Source organism: Triticum aestivum, chromosome 2A (assembly GCF_018294505.1).
Source record: "Triticum aestivum cultivar Chinese Spring chromosome 2A, IWGSC CS RefSeq v2.1, whole genome shotgun sequence".
Lineage (NCBI taxonomy): Eukaryota > Viridiplantae > Streptophyta > Magnoliopsida > Poales > Poaceae > Triticum > Triticum aestivum.
In genome coordinates, this window is record NC_057797.1 from 416,544,675 (window position 1) to 416,567,051 (window position 22,377).

The following is a 22,377-nucleotide window of genomic DNA, read 5'->3' on the forward strand; positions in this document are numbered from 1 at the left end:
CAACGTGCAGGTGTGCTAAGGGCGATGGGCCCAGACCCCTGGGTGCATAGGTTTAGACCGGCGTGCTGACCTCTGTGTTGGTCTAGGTGGGGCTGCGACGTGTTGATCTTCCGAGGCCGGGCATGACCCAGAAAAGTGTGTCCGGCCAAATGGGATCAAGCGTGTTGGGTTATGTGGTGCACCCCTGCAGGGAAGTTAATCTATTCGAATAGCCGTGGTCTTCGGTAACAGGACGACTTGGAGTTGTACCTTGACCTTATGACAACTAGAACCGGATACTTAATAAAACACACCCTTCCAAGTGCCAGATACAACCGGTGATCGCTCTCTCACAGGGCGACGAGGGGAGGATCGTCGGATAGGATTATGCTATACGATGCTACTTGGAGGACTTCAGTCTACTCTCTTCTACATGCTGCAAGACGGAGGCTACCAGAAGCGTAGTCTTCGAAAGGACTAGCTATCCCCCTCTTATTCCGGCATTCTGCAGTTCAGTCCACATATGATAGCCTTATTCCAGTTGATACCAATGCATACATATGTAGTGTAGCTCCTTGCTTGCGAGTACTTTGGATGAGTACTCACGGTTGCTTTCTCCCTCTTTTCCCCCTATCCCTTCTACCTGCTTGTCGCAACCAGATGCTGGAGCCCAGGAGCCAGACGCCACCGTCGACGACGACTCCTACTACACCGGAGGTGCCTACTACTACGTGTTGCCCGCTGACGACGACCAGAAGTAGTTAGGAGGATCCCAGACAGGAGGTCTGCGCCTCTTTCGATCTGTATCCCAGTTTGTGCTAGCCTTCTTAAGGCAAACTTGTTTAACTTATGTCTGTACTCAGATATTGTTGCTTCCACTGACTCGTCTATGATCGAGCTCTTGTATTCGAGCCTTCGAGGCCCCTGGCTTGTAATATGATGCTTGTATGACTTATTTTATTTGTAGAGTTGTGTTGTGATATCTTTCCGTGAGTCCCTGATCTTGATCGTACACGTTTGCGTGTATGTTTAGTGTACGGTCAAACCGGGGGCGTCACACATATTGGGAAGTTCTTGCATCATTACCATACCATCATGTTTTGCTGATTAAGTGTACTAAGGAAGCATATATAAACCAACTTGCAGAGCGCTGAATATATAGTGAGTTTTAAATGAAAACAAATGTAAAGGTTGCAGTAAACAGCATCTGCTTGACCTCTTATCTAACCAAAAGTTTAAAACCATACGGTACGTGCAGTAAGCAACTTCGTATTTGAACTTGAGCTATGATGCTTTAGGTTGTTAGATAAAAAATCAAAAAAAGTTTACAAATGCACAAAAGACTCGCACCATTCACATACTTTCCACTCGAGCCCACTGGTAAAAAGCAGTGGCAAAGCTAGGACAATCACTTTTATATCGAAAAGGGTTTCTTAACAGCTAAAATCACATATGTACATACAATACAATACTTTTAACTGACAGCCAAAAAACTACCACTTTTGCTTTATTTTTATTTTGTAAAAAACAAGTACCACTTTTTGCTCACGCAATGCAGTGCAAGAGAGATGCCAAAAATGGCAACAACTGGTTTTGTTTGGACGCATGGCACATGAGAAATGGTCAGCACAATTCCTACGGCGGAGACCGTCTGTCTCTTATAGGCTCATGTGTGAGGCTACTCTATTTATGCCCATGAGAAGAGAGGGAGGAAGAAAAAAGCGGGGCGCAAGAAGTCGCCTAATTCTTATTCGAGGATTGGATTAGGCGCTTCTTGGTCCCAAGCCACGCCACGCCACACCGACCACATTCCTCTGTACGTAAAATAATAGCGTAGCATAAAATTAATTAAACCGAGTATCGATCGAATCGAGATCGAGCATGGATGGTTTGGTTGGGCTGTTGAAGGTGCGCGTGGTGCGTGGGATCAACCTTGCCTACCGCGACGCAAGAGGCAGTGATCCATATGTTGTCCTTCGCCTCGGCAAGCAGGTGTCCGCTCTCTCTTTGTTTCTTCTTGTCCATGATTCTGTATGACTGTATTACTTATTAATTGTCCCCGTACTGTTTTCTGTTTAAATTGTGCGATTGCAGAAACTGAAGACCAGCGTGAAGAGGCGATCTGTGAACCCTATCTGGCATGAGGAGCTAACTCTGTCAATCACGAACCCGAATGCACCAATCAAGCTTGTGAGTACTGCCTACTGTTTTCTTGCAATCCGTTAACAAACACGTTCCGTCTACGTTGAAGAAAACTGTGCTGTGCTGTGCTGTACTGTACAGGCGGTGTTTGACAAGGACACCTTCAGCAAGGACGACCCAATGGGGAACGCGGAGATCGAGGTGCTGCCCTTTACGGAGGTCCTGGAACTGGACACCGAGGGCATCCGCAACGGCACCGTGGTGCGGTTGGTCGCGCCGAGCAGCGGGAACTGCCTCGCCGAGGAGAGCCGCGTGTGCTGGAAGAACGGCAAGTTCGTCCAGGACATGATCCTGCGCCTCAGGGACGTCGAGAGCGGGGAAATAATGCTGAAGCTGGAGTGGGTCAATATGAAGAAGTGACCCGGCATGATCAACAACATGCACATGCATGCAGAGTACTGTACAGTATATCTCGATCCATCCATCCGTCCGTCCGTTGCAGATGTCGGATTGTAACCAGCAAATTAACTTATCTGATTACACCCCGCCCCGCTGTGCTGTGTGTAGTTAGAAAAGAAAATGGATTTCTAAACGCTGACAGTCCAGGACATTGTTTGTAAAGGCATTTCTGATCCCAATAACCGATTAGAGCAGTAAAATCTCGATTTTACTCCTCTACCTAACCGATCCCTAATAGATCATGCTGGAGTAAAAAGTGTTGGAAATATGAGCAATTTACCTAATGATTTTATTAACAGAAATACTAGATAAAACATGACCAGTATAGTAGTGATAAAACAAGTCATGCGATTTGACAAAGAGAAGGTAAACAATATCTTCATATATGAACTGTAACTAAATATATCTAGAGCAGACAGTATAGCAAGTTGCATATATGAAATAGAGTCTAACATATCTAGGGCAAATACTAAAATAAGAAACTGTAGCAAAACCTCTAACAGAAAGAAGAAGAACACGTACGGGACAGCAGCAACAGAAGCGCTGGACTTGGGGTCGGTGTCCTCGCCTGCCATGTCATCAAGGAGGTCGTGGACGTCGGGGAAGAAGTCGTCGTCGGGGAAGTAGTCGTCGGCGACCGGATCGTCCGTGATGAAGCAGCCAGTAGTCGCGTTGAGCGCTCCCCAAAAACCTTATCACCCTTCTCCCGTACAGGACTCAAAAGGTACGGTTTCGGAGGCCTACTATCCCAACGTGTGGTGCACGCCGCAAGCCGGGATGAGGAAAATAACAGCAGTTCAGAGATGGAACCGATGACGAGGGAAGGAGTAGTTCTGATGCATCTCTCTGGGACGAGTGACCTCCCTTTTATAGGCGCAAGAGAAGGAGGCGAGAGGGCAGCGACAGGAGGCGAAACAAAGAGACGGGGATGAAGCGAACAGCCAGCAGCCGAAGGGCTGCACCGTTCGCATTCGAACTCCACTTTCACAAAAATCTTTTCAGCTTCCATGTGACCTTTCGTATACCCGTAGTGCGTGGCAAAAATTTAGACATCGGCTCGGCTCATTCCCGCAACCCACGGCGCGTCGTGGCGAGGCGGGCGGCGGAGGAGGAGCGCACGTGGATGTCCCATTTGTTTTTATGCTCATACAAGTGGGGAAAGAACCTCCCTTATAAACAGGTCCAATTCCATCTAAACTAGCAATGTGGGACTAAACTTAAGTTCCACCTCTTGCCTTGCACAAATGGGTTGCGTGGGTCTTTAGGATTTATTAGGAATTTCTGAAACTGCTATTGGGCTAGGCCCAAAATAGACAAAATTCCAGCAATCCCCCATCAGATCCCAGAGGCACACAAAATTTGCCTTTGGTTCCAAAACACTGTTTTATATACCGGTACTACAGTGGAGACTGTTAAGTTGAACTTCCACCTAGAACTCTATGCTACATTAGTAAGCAACTTGAACAGTAGACTGGGCTTTAAACTGCAAGTTTTCTGCGAATCTAGCTTCACATAAAGCCTTGACCGATACGTGGCTACTGTGGGTCTTCCCCGCGGGTGGAGCTTATGCGTCATACTCCGTGAGCTTTCATGAGTTTACTAGAGAGAACCCTACTCTCATAGATTGCGAGGTTTGACAATCAAACTCATATAGGTGTGTTCTTCAAAAGATATTCTGCAGGATAACATCTCTGCTTAAAAGAGCCACTGAGAACACATTAAGATATACATCAACCTGTCATGCAGATTAGAAGAGTATTGCATCTTCATGGTGTGGTATTGTTAATAGTAATGATACTTTCCTCTTAGTTGACCAACAGCTTGTCTTCCACATCTAATTCATGAGATCTCCGATCACAAAGAATAGGTTACCACTGTGAACAACTCATATTGTGGATCGCATACCCATCTCCCTCGATGCATTATCTATCACATTGCGTGATAGACCCTTAGTAAAAGGATCTGCCAGATTTTTAGACGTTTGGATATAATCCAGATTTTTAGACGTTTGGATATAATCCAATGCAATAACTCCAGAGTTTCTCATTTTCCTGACAGACTTTAACCTTCTCTGAACGTGTCTTGATGACTTCATGTTATCCTTTGAACTGCTCACTTTCGTGATCACAGTTTGATTGTCGCAGTTCATAAGGATACCCGGTACAGGTTTCTCAACAACCGGCAAGTCATTCAAGAGCCGACGAAGCCAATCTGCTTTGACCGTAGTTGTATCTAGTGCTGTGAGTTCTGCTTCCATTGTTGACCTCGTTAAAATGGTCTGCTTGCAAGACTTTCAAGAAACAGCGCCACCTCCATGAGTGAATACATATCCGCTCGTGGCCTTTATCTCATCAGCATCTCAGATCCAGTTTGAGTCACTATACCCTTCAAGCACCTTTGGGTGCCTGGTGTAGTGAATTCCATAATTTGCAGTGCCTTTCAAATAACGCAAAACTCTCTCTAGAGCTTTCCAATGCACATCTCCTGGTTTTGAGACAAACCGACTCAGTTTGCTAACAACAAAAGAGATGCCAGGTCTTGTAGCACTCACTAAGTACATAAGCGAGCCAATAATCTGAGAATACTTCAATTGGTCTCTAGCAATTCTTCGATTCTTTCGAAGCAACACACAAGCATCATATGGTGTTGGAGAGGGCTTGCAGTCACTGTAGCCAAAGCGACTCAAGATCTTTTCCACATAGTGAGATTGAAGCAATGTAATCCCACCATCATCGTCTCTCAACAACTTGATGTTCAGAATGACATCAGCCACTCCTAAATCCTTCATCTCAAAGCAACGAGATAGGAAATCCTTGACCTCCTTAATAACATTCAGGTTTGTTCCGAAAATCAGTATGTCATCAACATACAAGCAAAGGATAACTCCCTCGCCCCCACCATGGCGATAGTACACACATTTGTCAGCTTTATTTACAACAAAGCCTGCAGCTGTTAAAGTTCTTTCAAACTTCTCATGCCACTGTTTGGGTGCTTGCTTAAGTCCGTACAAAGACTTCAGCAACTTGCATACTTTCCCTTCCTGACCATCTATTACAAACCCATCTGGTTGTTCCATATAAATTTCCTCGTCCAACTCTCCATTTAGGAAAGCAGTCTTAACATCCATTTGATGAACGAGAAGACCATGTGAGGCAGCTAGTGAAAGTAGAACTCGAATAGTGGTCAGTCGAGCCACAAGTGAGTAAGTATCAAAGAAGTCTTCACCTTCCTTTTGGGTATAACCCTTAACCACGAGTCGAGCCTTGTACTTTTCAATAGTACCATCAGGCCTAAGCTTCTTCTTGAATACCCATTTGCATCCTATAGGTTTGCACCCATAAGGACGATCAGTTATCTCCCAAGTTTCATTCGCTAAGATGGAATCCATCTCGCTACGAACCGCTTCCTTCCAGTAGTCAGCATCTTCAGATGCATAGGCCTCTGAAATAGAACTGAGAGTGTCATCTATGAGATACACAAGAAAATCATCACCAAAGGACTTTGCAGTCCTCTGTCTCTTGCTCCTAGTAGGAACTTCATTATTTTCCTCCACAGGACTTTCAAAGTGTTCCATCGAAATGGCAGGTTTGATAATTGTAATTGGTTCCTGATTCGATGAACTAGGCATCTCCTGATTAGATGAGGTAGTCATATCCTTCATGGGAAAGATATATTCAAAGAAATTCGCATCATTTGACTCCATGATCTTACCGACATGCATGTCAGGTACCTCCGATTTTACAACCAAGAATCTATAGCCAATGCTATGAAAAGCATATCCCAGAAAAACACAATCCACAGTCTTTGGTCCAAGCTTCCGCTTCTTTGGAATTGGAACATTGACTTTCGCCAAACAACCCCATGTTCGCAGATAAGAGAGTTTTAACCTTTTCTTCTCCCATTCCTCGAATGGAGTTATCTCTTTGTTCTTTGTGCGGACTCAGTTTAGGACATGACATGCTGTCAATATCGCCTCCCCCCACCATGCCTTGAAGAGACCCGATGTGTCTAACATGGCGTTAACCCAATCAGTTAGAGTACGGTTCTTTCTTTTGGCCACCCCATTTGACTGAGGTGAGTAGGGAGGCGTCCTCTCATGGATTATACCATGTTCCGCATAAAAAGCATCAAATTCATTGGAAAAATACTCTCCACCACGGTCAAACCTAAGCCTCTTGATTTTTCGATCAAGTTGGTTTTCCACTTCAGCTTTATAGATCTTGAAAAAGTTCAAAGCCTCATCCTTAGACTTTAGAAGATACACACGGCAGTATCTAGTGGAGTCATCGATTAACGTCATGAAATATTTCTTTCCACCTTTTGTCAAAACACCATTCATTTCACATAGATCTGAATGTATGAGCTCTAGTGGTGCAAGATTTCTCGTTTTCCGCAGTCGTGTGAGACTTACAAGGTTGCTTAGCTTGCACACACACTTGACACTTAGATCCCTTGACAGTGGTGACACCAGGGATTAAGTTCAACTTCGCTAGTCGCGACATGCAACCAAAGTTAACATGACAAAGACGTGAATGCCACACATTTGATTCACTATTGTTGCAAATATGATTAACAGCTTTATTGCAAACGTCTGATAAGGATAAATGAAACATGCCTCCTGACTCATAACCTTTACCAACAAAGGTTCCATACTTGGATATTACAAATTTATTCAACTCAAAGACAAGCTTGTAGCCATCTCTACACAGAAGAGATCCGCTAACAAGATTTTTATTGACGGAGGGGACATAATGCACGTTCTTCAGCCGCACGATCTTCCCCGAAGTAAACTTCAGATCGACCGTGCCAACACCACGAACAGAAGCACTTGAACCGTTGCCCATCAGCACGGTTGAAGTCCCTGCGGTCTGATAAGACAAAAACATGGAAATATCACCGCATACATGCACATTAGCACCCGTGTCAATCAACCAATCAGGAGAATGACATACTGAAAGAATAGTGGGAAATATACCATACCCAGCATCCTTCATATCAGTGTCTCCAATGACAACATTAGCGGTCTTGCCGCCTTTCCCAGGATGACGCTTGTCATAGCAATTAGGGCAACTAGGAGCCCAATGATCAGGATCCCCACACACATGATAGACACCTTTCTTCTTGTCATTCTTCTTCTTGAAGTTCTTGTGCTGGACAGCCTTGTTCTTCCCATCAAACTTTGCTTTACCATCAAACTTTCCCTTGTTCTTGAACTTGTGGGGCTGTAAGTTCTGCTTATGTATCACATTGGCACTAGATCCTCCCTCAATACCTCGAGCACGTGTGTCCTTTGCTCTCGCCTTTTCTTCCACATCAAGAGTGCCAATGAGATCCGGGACGGAAAACTCCTGCCTCTTATGCTTCAGCAAGGTAGCAAAGTTCCTCCATGAAGGAGGAAGTTTAGTGATGATACCTCCGGCAACAAACTTGTCCGGTAGCATACAACCGAAGTGCTCAAGTTCTCTAGCAAATGACTGTATCTCATGAGCTTGCTCAACCACGGAGCGCTCTTCAGTCATCCTGTAAGCATAGAATTGCTCCATGATGTACAACTCAGTGCCAGCATCCGAGACCCCAAACTTGGCCTCGAGTGCATCCCACATATCTTTTCCATTATCAATTGATGCATAAGCATCAACTATGTTCTCACCAAGAACACTCAAGAGAGCAGCCTTAAACAGAGTATCCATTTTCTGAAAGGCTTATGCCTGTTGAGCATCAAGCTCTCCTTCAGGTTTGCCAAGAGTGGCGTCATAGCAACTCATGGTTTGAAACCATAAGACTGCTCTCACGTGCCACCTCTTATAGTGGATACCCTCAAACATAGGAGGTCTCACGGAAGCAGCAAAACCAATCGGGGTAAATTGCCTATAATAAGGTTTTTGGATTGTTGGAAATATGAGCAATTTACCGAATGATTTTATTAACAGAAATACTAGATAAAGCATGACCAGTGTAGTAGTGATAAAACAAGCCATGCGATTTCACAAAGAGAAGGTAAACAACATCTTCATATATGAACTGTAACTAAACATATCTAGAGCAGACAGTATAGCAAGTTGCATATATGAAATAGAGTCTAACATATCTAGGGCAAATACTAGAACAAGGAACTGTAGCAGAACCTCTAACAGAAAGGAGAAGAACACGTACGGGATAGCAGCAGCAGAAGCGCTGGACTTGGGGTCGGTGTCCTCGCCTGCCATGTCGTCGAGGAGGTCGTGGACGTCGGGGAAGAAGTCGTCGTCGGGGAAGTAGTTGTCGGCGACCGGATCGTACGTGATAAAGCAGCCAGTAGTCGCGCTGAGCGCTCCCCAAAAACCTTATCACCCTTCTCCCATACAGGACTCAAAAGGTGTGGTTTCGGAGGCCTACTGTCCCGACGTGCGGTGCACGCCGCAAGCCGGGATGAGGAAAACAGCAGCAGCTCAGAGATGGAACCGACGACGAGGGAAGGAGTAGTTCTGGTGCATCTCTCTGGAAGGAGTGACCTCCCTTTTATAGGCGCAAGAGAAGGAGGCGAGAGGGCAGCGATGGGAGGCAAAACAAAGAGACGGAGATGAAGCGAACAACAAGCAGCCGAAGGGATGCACCGTTCACATTCAAACTCCACTTTCGCAAAAATCTTTTCAGGTTCCGTGTGACCTTTTGTATACCCATAGTGCGTGGCAAAAATTTAGACATCGGCTCGGCTCATTCCCGCAACCCACGGCGCGTCGTGACGAGGCGAGGCGGACGGTGGAGGAGGACCGCGCGTGGATGTCCCTCTTGTTCTTATGCTCATACAAGTGGAGAAAGAACCTCCCTTATTGAAAGATCGTGGATGTCGCCTAGAGGGGGGTGAATAGGCCTTTTAAAATAATTATGGTTTAGGCTTGAACAAATGCGGAATAAACCTAGCGGTTAATTTGTCAAGCACAAAACCTAAAACAACTAGGCTCACCTATGTGCACCAACAACTTATGCTAAGCAAGATAAATAACTATGTGATAGCAAGATATATGACAAGAAACAATATGGCTATCACAAAGTAAAGTGCATAAGTAAAGAGCTCGGGTAAGAGATAACCGAGGCACGCGGAGGCGATGATGTATCCCGAAGTTCACACCCTTGCGGATGATAATCTCTGTTTGGAGCGGTGTGGAGGCACAATGCTCCCCAAGAAGCCACTAGGGCCACCATAATCTCCTCACACCCTCGCACAATGCAAGATGTCATGATTCCACTAAGGGACCCTTGAGGGCGGTCACCGAACCCGTACAAATGGCAACCCTTGGGGGCGGTCACCGAACCCGTACACTTTGGCAACCCTTGGGGGCGGTCACCGGTACCCGTCAAATTGCTCGGGGCGATCTCCACAACCTAATTGAAGACCCCGACGCTTGCCCGGAGCTTTACACCACAATAATTGAGCTCCGAACACCACCAACCGTCTAGGGCGCCAAGGCACCCAAGAGGAACAAGCTTCTCAAATTTCACTTCCACGTATCACCGTGGAGAACTCAAACCGATGCACCAAATGCAATGGCAAGGGCACACGGAGTGCCCAAGTCCTTCTCTCCCAATCCCACCAAAGCAACTAATACTAGGGAAGAAAATGAGAGGAAGAACGAAAGAAGAACACGAAAAACTCCAAGATCTAGATCCAAGGGGTTCCCCTCACTTAGAGGAGAAAGTGATTGGTGGAAACGTGGATCTAGATCTCCTCTCTCTTTTCCTCAAGAACTAGCAAGAATCATTGGAGGGATTGAGAGTTAGCAAGCTCGAAGAAGGTCAACAATGAGGGAAGAACACGAGCTAAAAGGATTGAGGTTCATTGGGGAAGAAGACCCCCTTTTATAGGTGGGGAAAAATCCAACCGTTATGCTCACAGCCCGCACAGAGCGGTACTACCGCTCCAAGGAGCGGTACTACCGCTAGGGTGGAAGTACCCCTTTGAAAAACAACAGCGAGGAGGCAAAAGGCCAGAAGAACCGCCGGAGCGGTACTACCGCTCGTCCTCACGGTACTACCGCCCGACCTCACGGTACTACCGCAAATGGTAGCGGTACTACTGCTTGCGAGCGGCACTAAAAAAATACATCCGGCCTACCACCGCAAGACTTGGGACGAGTTTTTGGTCCGGAGCGGTACTACCGCTGTAGGAGCCGTGGTAGTACTGCTCTGGAGTGGTAGTAAAAAATTACATCCACTCCAATTCGCGGTAGTACCGCTGCAGCCTTTTCAGAACACCAAAACTGCCACAACTTTTGCAAACGGACTCCGAATTCGATGAAACCAAGTTTGTTGGAAAGCTAGCGACAAGGGCTAACACAATCTTGAAAGAAATATCAATAAGAAGAAAATTAGAAAAGGCCCATAAGAAAATGGTGAGGACCCTTCCTCGGATAAGACCGGTAAAACCTACAACACCGAAAACATCATAGAAGACGCATGCGAACTCCGTTTTCGATGAAACCAAGTTTGTTGGAAAGCTAGCGACAAGGGCTAACACAATCTTGAAAGAAATATCAATAAGAAGCAAATTATAAAAGGCCCATAAGAAAATGGTGAGGACCCTTCCTCGGATAAGACCGGTAAAACCTACAACACCGAAAACATCATAGAAGACGCATGCGAAGTCCGTTTTCGATGAACTCAAGCTTGTCATCAAGATGACCATAAGCTCTGTCGGGGATATACCCCGCGGTATAAACCGCCGGATGTATGACCCGGCTAGAGTTTGGCGATTCACTGGCAACCCACTTGGACATGGCGGTTTACGGTTCATTGGTAATCCGGCAGGCGGGTCAGAGGAGCGACAAGACCCGATGGCCCAACGGGCGGTTTATGGAAGGCCGGATCATGCTATGGTGGGCCGGTTTAAGAGGGAAGGTATGAGGAATATTTACAAGGAGTTAAGACTAGGACTTGTATCCGGTTTGTATTAGAGATAGAATAGTCATAATCCTAATAGGACTCCACATGTAAACCGCCCCTTCGACATATATAAGGAGGGGCAGGGCTCCCCAAAGAGGGGACAAGCTACAAGCAAGAAGAAACAATCTTAGGGCTAGATACAAAGAGGAGAGCCGGTTTACAGTGACTCCCTCGTGATGATAATGAGACCTAGCCTCAAATAGCATGTAGGGTTTTTATCGGATGATGTTTCCCGGGGCCCGAAGCTGTCTAAACCCTTGTCTTGCGTGTTGATCCGCCCTGCATCTCTCGATTCCGCTCAACCCCTCTCAAGCTACCACATAGATGTGTTGGCCTCGCGACTAAGTCCTGACACGAAGGACATCTGACGTGACAATTCCACGACAGTTGGCGCCCACCGTGGGGCCTGCGCACAGTGGTGTTGAGTTCTTGAAGGGAGCTCTTCAGGAATTGAGAAGCTCGTGTTTGGCCGAATGACAAAGAACCGGCACGAGACAATCACACATGATTTACTTTAGATCGGGGCGTACAAGGTTTGAGTTGAAGGAAAATTAGGTTGCATGATGCGCGCCGCTATGATCGGACGATCCGTCGAAACCGGATCAGTTTTTATGTGTCGTCGAGACGGACAGAAGTTTTCCGCTGCAATACCTCGTGCGCGGCCGCCGAGTCGCTTCAAGACATATCCTCATTTTTTTTGGAAAGGGCCGTCGAAACTATGCGTGGAAGTAAATCGCATCCAGGGCCGCTGACGTTTGCAAAGGCAATCAAATGCTGAAGCTGATCGTGATTAGCGACAAAGAGGACAAAAGTAACAAGCCTCGATTTGGGATACGCGGGGTTCAAGAAAAAAATGATGGAAGTGGATAAGGCCAGGACTCCTCTGCCTCCCTCCGTCTTCGACTTGGAGCCACCGCCCCGGACGTGCTTCCGAGTTTCGACTACTACTCGGCCGCGGCCTCGCCGTGCCGGCGCTTCTCCAACCTGCCGTTGTGGCCATGGCCCCGCCTCACTGCTTCGCTGCTCCCTTCGAAGACCGGCGACACCTCGCCCTTTTGCTACCGCTCCACCCGGTCGTGGGTCGTTGAAACCGTCAGGTTCCCCCAGGCTGTGTGCGTCCTCTGCTCTGGTTTGCTCTCTGCAGGGTCGTCTCGCCGGTCTGATTCCTCTGTTGCAAGCAACATCCTCCACTACAAGCCACCTGGCCGGGTTACCTTGGCCTCGCCTCCTCGCCGGTTCAACCTGCTGCTACTCAACCGGCCTACGTTTCAGCCACGAGAGATCTTCACCACCGCCCCTTCCATGGCTGGCTTCTAGCCAATATATCCCTCTGCGGCCTTGAGACGCGGATGCCGCGGACTGGCGCCACAAGCCGTCTTGCCGTGCGCCCACTCCGCTGTGGTTGAGCCGCCGGCCGTCTCACCTCTGTGGTGAGCCGCCGTGCCGGTTTGCCTCGCCGCCAAGCTGGCCTCGCCTCTCGTACTTCGAGTCGCCGCTTTGTCAAGTGGCCCTGCTTCCGAGACGCTTTCCGGTTCGATCTCCGAGTCACCCGCAGCCGCGGCCTTCTTCGGAGCCGCCCCGGTTTAGCCTCGCCTCCCAGTCGCAAGCTACCTCGAAGCTGCCGCGGACGCCGTTCACCTCCGCCGGAAACCGGCATCTGCTGCTGCCGACCCGGCCTCTACTGCTGCTAAACCGACCTCCCCTGTTGTCGTGAGTCGCTGCGACCGCACATCGACCCACCTCGGATGAGCCGCCGGCCACTCAACTTAGGTTCTGCCGTGGCTCTGCCTTCTTCAAGACTGCGCCACCCCGCCTTCTCGCGTTTGGCTTCATCCGCTGCCAAGGGCCCTCGCCAAGCTACTGAATCGCCGGCGTCCCCTTGCCTTGCCGTTGTGCTGTTTCTTCAAGTCAACCGCGCCATAAGACGCACAAATTGTTGCTCCACTTCTGCTGTTACCCCGCTGAGCTACGAATTATTCATATAAAGGACAACAAGACAAAAGCTCCATTAGAATTGCCAAAACTGCATCAGGGTTTTCTGAAGAAGGCCTAGCTCCCGGTGGTGAGAGAGAGAGAGATCATACAAGCATCATTCTACGGCGCTATTCGTTTAGTAAAACAGGCCACCGAACAAGCATAAAGGCAAATTTCTACCATCCATGGTTTACGTTGCCCGTCAGACGCTAAAAAGGAAACCAGTGGCAGCCTGCGTGGGATGTTAGGCACTGCCATCTCCATTTTCTCAAAAGAAGACACAGGCAAAATCGACTAGCACTTACAGTACAGCCGCTTATACGGTGAGGGAGTTCTACTACTAGTAGTAGTAACCCATCCAGACTAAAATACTAGCACATGCACAGTGCTATTGGATCCAATTAAATTCTAGCATGTGCACGGATCATTTGTCGTCCAAATACATCAGGTGAAATCTATCCGATCTATTTTTATTTATATATTTTCATTCCTATGAGAACAATTACTTTGGCTGTAATATTTTTACGCAGGATGATTATTAAAAAAAAGATGGTATTATACTACGGAGGCACGTTCGGCTGTGCCGCGCAGCTTCACGGACACACGTATCACGGTCCGTTTTACATCAACGCGCCAACCGACTCGCCCGTCCGCACCACCTTACAACACCACGGACGATTCGTCCGTCCGCCCTGGCCACCGGTTCATGCGTCCGCACCGGTTTACAACGCGGAGGATAACTTGCTCGTCCGCACCGGTTTACAACACCGCGGCCGGTTCAACTGTTTGCTCGCATGGCCGACTTGCCCATGATGGATTTCAGCTTCACTATGGTGATCATCAAACTCCGCGGTGGATATTTTCTGGCTAACATATCAGGTGAAATACACCCACTATATTTTCATATTATATATTGCTTTCTTTAGAAAGAGCAAAATACTCTGGCTTGCAAGTTTTCCAATGCAGGACAAATTGTCTATTCCAAAAAGGGATTATTATACCGCTGAGCTATTGGATAACCCATGCCGGTTTATATCGCGATCCAATCGCGTCAACTCGTCAGGACCATACGGATTATCCAATAACGCATGCACAGGCCGCCGTCCCCCGCAGTCCGGTCTACATCAACATACCGGGCCGCACCTGTCTGCATGAGTTGTTTATTGAGTATGGACAAGTCACAGTTTGGGTAGCCTGTTTTTCTTTCAACAAAATGGAGGCAAATTACCATATACTATCAACCACCGTTTGCACTGGATGGCTCAATGGGCAGGCGCACAAGTCACTGCCACTATAGTTTGGTTAACTTCAAATTGCCAGTTGGAAGGAACCATTGGCCGAGCTGCTGACACGGCTCATACGGGATCATTTATAACCCGCCGCAGTCACCTCAACCTTCTGTGGATTCACATCGTGCTATCAACACCAATGATATACAAGTTATGCCGGTTTATATCACGGTCAAACATGGAGAATCTCAAGCCAACTCCTCGAGTCACCTTTGAGACTTGGGGGCTACGATGACATAACTCAGCAAATCTTGCCAGTTTCAGCAAAGTTAAAAACCCAGGACAATGGAGGGAAAGATAACCCGGTCCCGGAGGCTACTGTTATGAAAATTTAAAGGCTGTCGGAAAATTTCCGTCTTAGAAAGTATATAACAGTTACAAAATCCCGGCTCAGTGAAAAAGTTCCGGATCATCAGAAAGGATTCCGGTTTAAAATCCGGTTCAAGGGAAATATATTCTTCCACAAAGCTCTCAAACTCTCAAATCCGGTTTAAAAATGTCCGGTTCAAAAAGGAATTAACTTCTCGCAAGTTCGAGTTGAAAGGCCATCAGAAAATTTCCGGCTGAAAATGAAGATTCCGGTTTACAATCCGGTTCAAGGGAAAGATGTCTCCCACAAATCCTTGAAGCTCTCAATATCCGGTTCAAGAAGGATTTATCTCTTGCAAAATGTTAAAGGGTGCCAAAGAAGACTTGCTGCCATGATGCGCGGTCCAAACATGGGTATCATGCCTTATTGGCTTATCATATTATTGGTCACTTGGGGGCTTGGTCGTATCCGAACCATAGCCACGCCTCTTGATCGGCCTAGTGCCATAACATCACTGGGGGCCTTGGTCGTGTCCGAACCAACGCGACACCTTTTGATAGGCGACAGCCACCAGATCACTTGGGGACATGGTCAAGTCTGAACCAGTCACGCCTCTTGGTCGGCCTAAGGCCACAAAATCACTTGGGGGCTTGGTCGAACCCGAACCATTGCCACGCCTCTTGATCTGGCATATATGCCACGAATCATTTGGGGACCTGGCTAACTTGAACCATAGCTACACCTTATTGGGAGCTTGGTCGTGTCCGACCATGGTAACACCATTTGATCGGCTCAGTAAAGCCTCTTTTTGCAAATGGTCTTATCATTGCCTTTACTTCCATATTTTTTCATAACTGTTATTTGATTTTTGTTGCGTTTTTTAAACCGACAACGTTTTAATCCGGTTCAACTGTCAATTACAAATTGCCGGAACACGGCCAAATCTTAATCCGGAGGCCATCTGCCCGGTTTGATTTTCTGTTACCATCCTATTATGGAGTAAACAGGTGTTTATCAACCCGGCTTGACTTTCAATTACAAGTTGTCAATACAGGATCAAGTTATAATCCGGAGACTATCAGCCCGGTCTGGTTTGACTATGAGTCGCCAGTATTATATATGGTTAAACTGGTGTTTATCACAACCCGGTGCGGTTTATCATCAACCGGCACAGTATGAAAGGAGTTATCATTACTCAAGATTGGGGTTATCACTCTTACTACAAAAAATTGGTAAACCAATGATGTGATTCAATATCACACGTATGATATATTTCATTGATTATTCTTAAGTGCAGCCTTGGTTATAAACCTGGGTTATATGTTGGGCATTATGACCCGTCCGGCGGTAAACCGCCAGGACACTTTAAACTTGTTGTATGCAGAGACAGGTTGAATAAAGCATGATGATAAATTATCCGGTGTTTATTAAACCGGCCTAGCTTTAAGACGATAAGTCGCCAGTATATGATGGGAAATTATCCGGAGTTTATTAAACCGGCCTGGCTTTGGACTATACGTCGCCAGTATATATTTGGATTGCGCCATTGGAATCATGCGCTTATAAATGATTGGGTTATATTATTCAAATAGCCAAATTTGGCTGAATTTTCATTATGATATTGGATGAATTTTTCATACCGGATTATATTATCTTGAATAGCCAACATGGCTGGATTTTTATAATTATTAGTAACCGGTATTATTGAGTTTTCAAAGTCGCTTTAGCGCAACAGTTATTATTTTATCAAAGGATATAATTTATTCTACAATGGAAGGAATAGTCCCGAGTCGCTGCAGGCTCACGACCCGGCCCTTGGGGGCTACATTATTCAAATTGAGATTACATGCAAGTCTCATGTCGCTGCAAACATGCACCATGACACTTGGGGGCTAATGCAAAGTCATTTTTACTAGTCTTATTGAAGACCCGACTCATCATATTATAATGAGCCGGCCCTTGGGGGCTACCAATTGCTCCTGTCAACAATTCAAGGTACACAAGTTTTAGTCCATAATATTGAAGAATCCATTGCTCAGTTGGTAAAGCACAAAGCTCTTAACCTTGTGGACGTGGGTTCAAGCCCTACAATGGAAGCTACATTATAATATGTTATTTTCATTAAAGTATATATATCAAGTCCCGGTTCAGTATTATCTTACTAAACCGGCCCTTGGGGGCTACACATCATTGCTCAAATCTACATGATTATACCTACAAAGTCCCTGCTCATTATTGCATAATGACCCGGCTCTTGGGGGCTACACTGGTTGAAGTTTTTATGAGTATAAGACAATTGCAAGTCCCAGGTTGCTGTAAGCATGATAACCCGGCACTTGGGGGCTACATAGTATGGAGTATTCAGTTTTTACTAGTCACTGGGATGAATAACATGGATTCTTCTTAAGTGCCAGTATTTATATTGAAGCAAGTCTTAAGCCATCACTTTGTTCTGCTCAAGACTTGGGGGTTACAGGTATTATATTATTATCGAAGAACTATTTTCAAATTCTCTGTTTTGAGCAAACTGGATTAACCCGGCGTCACCAATCATTATGACGATGTGTCTGTAACCCGGCGTCATCAATAATCATGAACCGGCATTAGCAACAATCATGAACCGGTGTTAGCAACAATCATGACCCGGAATTATCAGTTTTTATAACCAGACAATGGTGGTAATCATAAACCAGCAAGTTTTACATCTTCAAGCCGGCTGGATATCAGTTGAATATTTCAGAGACTAATATTTTTGTCAAGTCAAAGCATTGAAGGCCGATTCAAATGGATTCTTTATTTACAAATATCTTCTGCAAGCAAATTGATTAGGAAGATGGTTATTAACTTGGAAGGAAGAAATGACAAGGATTTAAGGATGATCAAGTGCCGACTTACAAGTATATTTAAACCGGAGCACAACCCGACAAATTTGTTCTTGTTGCAGATCAGTTTAAAATGGATGAATCTAAATTAAACTGGGGGCTAATGTCGGGGATATACCCCGCGGTATAAACCGCCGGATGTATGACCCGGCTAGAGTTTGGCGATTCACTGGCAACCCACTTGGACATGGCGGTTTACGGTTCATTGGTAATCCGGCAGGCGGGTCAAAGGAGCGACAAGACCCGGTGGCCCAACGGGCGGTTTATGGAAGGCCGGATCATGCTATGGTGGGCCGGTTTAAGAGGAAAGGTATGAGGAATATTTACAAGGAGTTAAGACCAGGACTTGTATCCGGTTTGTATTAGAGATAGAATAGTCATAATCCTAATAGGACTCCACATGTAAACCGCCCCTTCGACATATATAAGGAGGGGCAGGGCTCCCCAAAGAGGGGACAAGCTACAAGCAAGAAGAAACAATCTTAGGGCTAGATACAAAGAGGAGAGCCGGTTTACGGTGACTCCCTCATGATGATAATGAGACCTAGCCTCAAACAGCATGTAGGGTTTTTACCGGATGATGTTTCCCGGGGCCCGAAGCTGTCTAAACCCTTGTCTTGCGTGTTGATCCGCCCTGCATCTCTCGATTCCGCTCAACCCCTCTCAAGCTACCACATAGATGCATTGGCCTCGCGACTAAGTCCTGACACGAAGGACATCTGACGTGACAATTCCACGACAAGCTCTAAGACTCACAAAGAGAATCAAACAAGAACCAAGAAACATGATGCAAGTATGCAATGGTTTGAGTTCTCGACGAATGATACGATCAAGCTACTCACTTGAGAGCCCCCTTGATAGTACGACTATCGATCCTATAACCCGGTCTCCCAACTACCACCATGAGACCGGTAAAATAGAAAACCTATCAAGGGCAAACCTTTGCCTTGCACATGATCCACTTGAGTTAGATGATGACGATCTTGTCCTCCTCACGATAGACCACCTTTCTTGATTGCGTTGGGTCGATGAAGACTAGATGATTGCTCCCCCATACTCCACTATGGGTGAGCCACTCTTCGGCACATCTTCACAAGTCCATTGACACCACAATGGATGGCAAGATTCAATCACTTGATCTCTTCGTGATTCTCCACTTGAAATTGCACACGGCAATCTTGATGACGATCACCACTTGATGTCATCCTTCCCATGGGTTGTATGATATCATCATCTTGACGCAAGCCCATGGACAGGTACCTAACCCCACATAGACTCTCACATAGACCATGGGTTAGTACACAAAGTGCAATGGACAATGCTTACCATACCATGGGATCACTTGATCCCTCTCGGTACATCTTCTACTCTTTGTGAGTTGATCAACTTGATTCACTCTTGACTTAGTCTTGATCAACCTTTAATCTTTCCAACTCTCTTCATTTGGATGATGTCTTGAAGGTAAACATGAATGATCACACAATCTTCTTCTTCAAGACATGCTTGCAATAAGCTCAACTCTCAAATGACCAATCTTTGGATAATTCCTTGAATAGCACCTTGGTCGACACAAACTCTCCTTGAAACCAACACGTGTACTCCAAGAAAAGCCTATGGACAAAACCTTCAAATATAACTCAAGGAAACCATTAGTCCATAGAGATTGTCATCAATTACCAAAACCAAACATGGGGGCACCGCATGTTCTTTCAATCTCCCCCATTTTGGTAATTGATGACAATCACTTTCACGAGAGTTTATACAAGGAATTATCCATCACCAAGCAATGCAACAACCAATAATGCATGTGTATGAGATGCAAATGCTTAGGAACAAACCAAAGCAAGGAGAAAACTCTGAAGACTTCTCCACAAAACTCTCTGAAACTTCTCCCCCATTGGTATCGATTGCCAAAATGGGCGAAAAGCATAGAAGGCCAATATAAATTGTGTCCCTCCATAAATTGTGTATTTCTCAACAAGAGAGTGGAATGCAATACACATATCCAACGGTAATACTTGGAGGAAGACCAACTATATTGAGGCACCAAGATTGCTAAAGGAATGATATGCCACAAGGACATAACAAAGAGAGACACAAGCAATCAAGCAATCAAAAGGTACCAATTGAAGCAAGCAATCAACGGATATAAAATTGAACCAACTAGAACAAAGATCCTACGAGCTACATGAATAAAGGATATTATGATAAGAGCAAAGGAGTGTTCTAAAGAAACTAGAGAAGCTCCCCATGATTTGTGCACACATAAGAATTTTTGTATTTGGATACAAAGTGCACAAACTAGGATAATATCTCCCCCAAAATCAATAGAAACTTACAACAAGTGCAAGTGAGCATATAGGAAACTAAGCCTAGTACATGTAACAAACACATGGTTGAGCAATAAGTGAAAAAGGCAACTTAAGAATGGGCTCAACCAAAATGATGTGTGTGAGTCAAGGCAATGCACTTGAGAAGACTAATGTATGGATGAGCATTAAGCATCAATAAAGTCTTGAAAAAATGAGGCAACACAGTGCAAGGCCTATCATTCCCACATACAACTAGCAAATGGGTTCACAAGCTAACTAATAAGCATATAAAGAACATATGCTTGTGACAACCCGTGGCGAAGATAGAAGATGAAAGCCTCATCAAGACGAGGGATACCAATTAAGATGGAAAAAGCCTCGTGGAGATAAGCATGAGGAAAATAATCTTCACCACACAAGAGTGCATCAAGATGCAACGAGATACGATACGCACTCAAGGCAAAAGCTTTCACGGAGCCACCAAAGAAATAACATAAGAAAGACAAGGTGGACGTGAAAGAAAGGATATCATCTAGAGATGTAATTTCTCTCAAGTGTATATGGTTCTAGGTAGACGAGATCATGATGATATATATCTACAAAGAAGGATGTACACCCGAAATAGTTACAACACAAAGAAACAAGATATCCAAAAGGAAGTCATACATATACCAATAAGATATTTGCTTGGAAGCACAGCACATGGCTAGATATGGTCTTATAGTATATAAATGAATTCCTACCACACACACCCATCAAAGACATCACAACTAGCAACAAGACATCATTGTTGGGATGCTTTGAGAAAGGAAACAAGTATCACAAGAAAGAATGGATAACATGACATGATACAACCTACACAAGGTTGATGCAAGAAATGTGTGCATGAAGTATATGAAGATACTTGTTACCGAGATAACATTGGAAGGATGTAGTAGATACCAATTGAAGGTACAAAGTAGTTCATTGATCATCCTAGCTTGACTCCAATAAGCACATGGTAACAACACCTTCCTTGTGAGTGAGCCGAGCATCCAATGCATCTCCACTTGTTCCTAGAACAATAACACAAACAAAATGGTACCCAAACTCATTGGGACCAAAGAGTTAGAGAACCAACAACACATAGGACAAACTCCACATAAATATGTGCATATAGATAAGGAAATGAAATTCATGCACATCTCATCCAATTTGAGACTTGGTGGAGTTTCCCCTATATATTGGGTCGAAGAAAGAAAGCATGCCAAAGATACTACACGAAGAAAATATGCATGCTCAAGACTTTCAAGAACCGATACCAAATGACAAAGAAATGCCAAGTGAAGAAAGGATACCAAATGAATAAATCATCACTTGGAGGATATCATTAAACGATACATCAAGGAATGAGATATCCATTGATACACCAAAAGAAAGATGAGAAAACTCCCAAAAGAGAGAATGGTTCCAAACAAACCAAGTGCTCTACAAAGTTCCATGATGGCACAAAGTACCAAAAGAAACGATTTGCATTCCACCAACACACACTTGAAAAGGATCACAAGCTAAGCGTTCTAAGAAAAATAGGATAGCTCCCCCAAGCATTGTGCATTGTAGAGAATTTGCATTTGAATACAAAAAGCACAAGATGGGATCACCACTTTCACTATATCTATACAAACACTAGACAATCTGAAGGAAATAACAAGATCCACAAGTGGTATGGAATACAATGGGAGTTGACACAAACTAGGCAAGAGATAAGGCAAATAAAAGCAAAGGCTAATGTAAAGATGATCAATAATTTCTACCACACAAGTGAGTACCAATTGTCAAAAGACAAGAAGTATTTGGAAATAATTCCCGGTGGTAGATTGCAAGGATATCCAACATCATCTTCACACCAAACACAAGCAAATTGCAACTTGTAGAGCTAACATGCCACCTAGGAACAAGATAATTTACAATATCAACTCTAGGTGATAATATCTCAAATGTACACATTTTCTAGGCTAGTAATATACACATAGCATATTACTCCCCCATAATGTGATACCAATAAAGGATAAACAAGAGGCAAAATAATGATCCAACACGAGATAATTAATGGACAATATAGAATTTGAATT

The 22,377-nt window shown here is 45.2% G+C and overlaps 1 protein-coding gene across 1 annotated transcript; it reads left to right on the forward strand.

The window, feature by feature from the left end:
• The first annotated feature begins 1,685 nt into the window (after positions 1-1,685).
• Positions 1,686-2,713, forward strand: LOC123185348 (protein C2-DOMAIN ABA-RELATED 4). Its single transcript, XM_044597244.1, has 3 exons — positions 1,686-1,971; positions 2,074-2,169; positions 2,263-2,713. Exons 1-3 carry the CDS (start codon positions 1,861-1,863, stop codon positions 2,539-2,541), a joined length of 486 nt encoding a protein of 161 aa, XP_044453179.1. The 5' UTR covers positions 1,686-1,860; the 3' UTR covers positions 2,542-2,713.
• The last annotated feature ends 19,664 nt before the right edge of the window (positions 2,714-22,377 follow it).

Excerpts from the sequence above, each read along its gene's own strand:
- LOC123185348 (XM_044597244.1), top strand. The coding sequence starts at position 1,861 with ATGGATGGTTTGGTTGGGCTGTTGAAGGTGCGCGTGGTGCGTGGGATC. Across the intron at positions 1,972-2,073 it reads TCCTTCGCCTCGGCAAGCAG|AAACTGAAGACCAGCGTGAA; the intron begins GTGTCCGCTCTC and ends GTGCGATTGCAG. Across the intron at positions 2,170-2,262 it reads CGAATGCACCAATCAAGCTT|GCGGTGTTTGACAAGGACAC; the intron begins GTGAGTACTGCC and ends TGTACTGTACAG.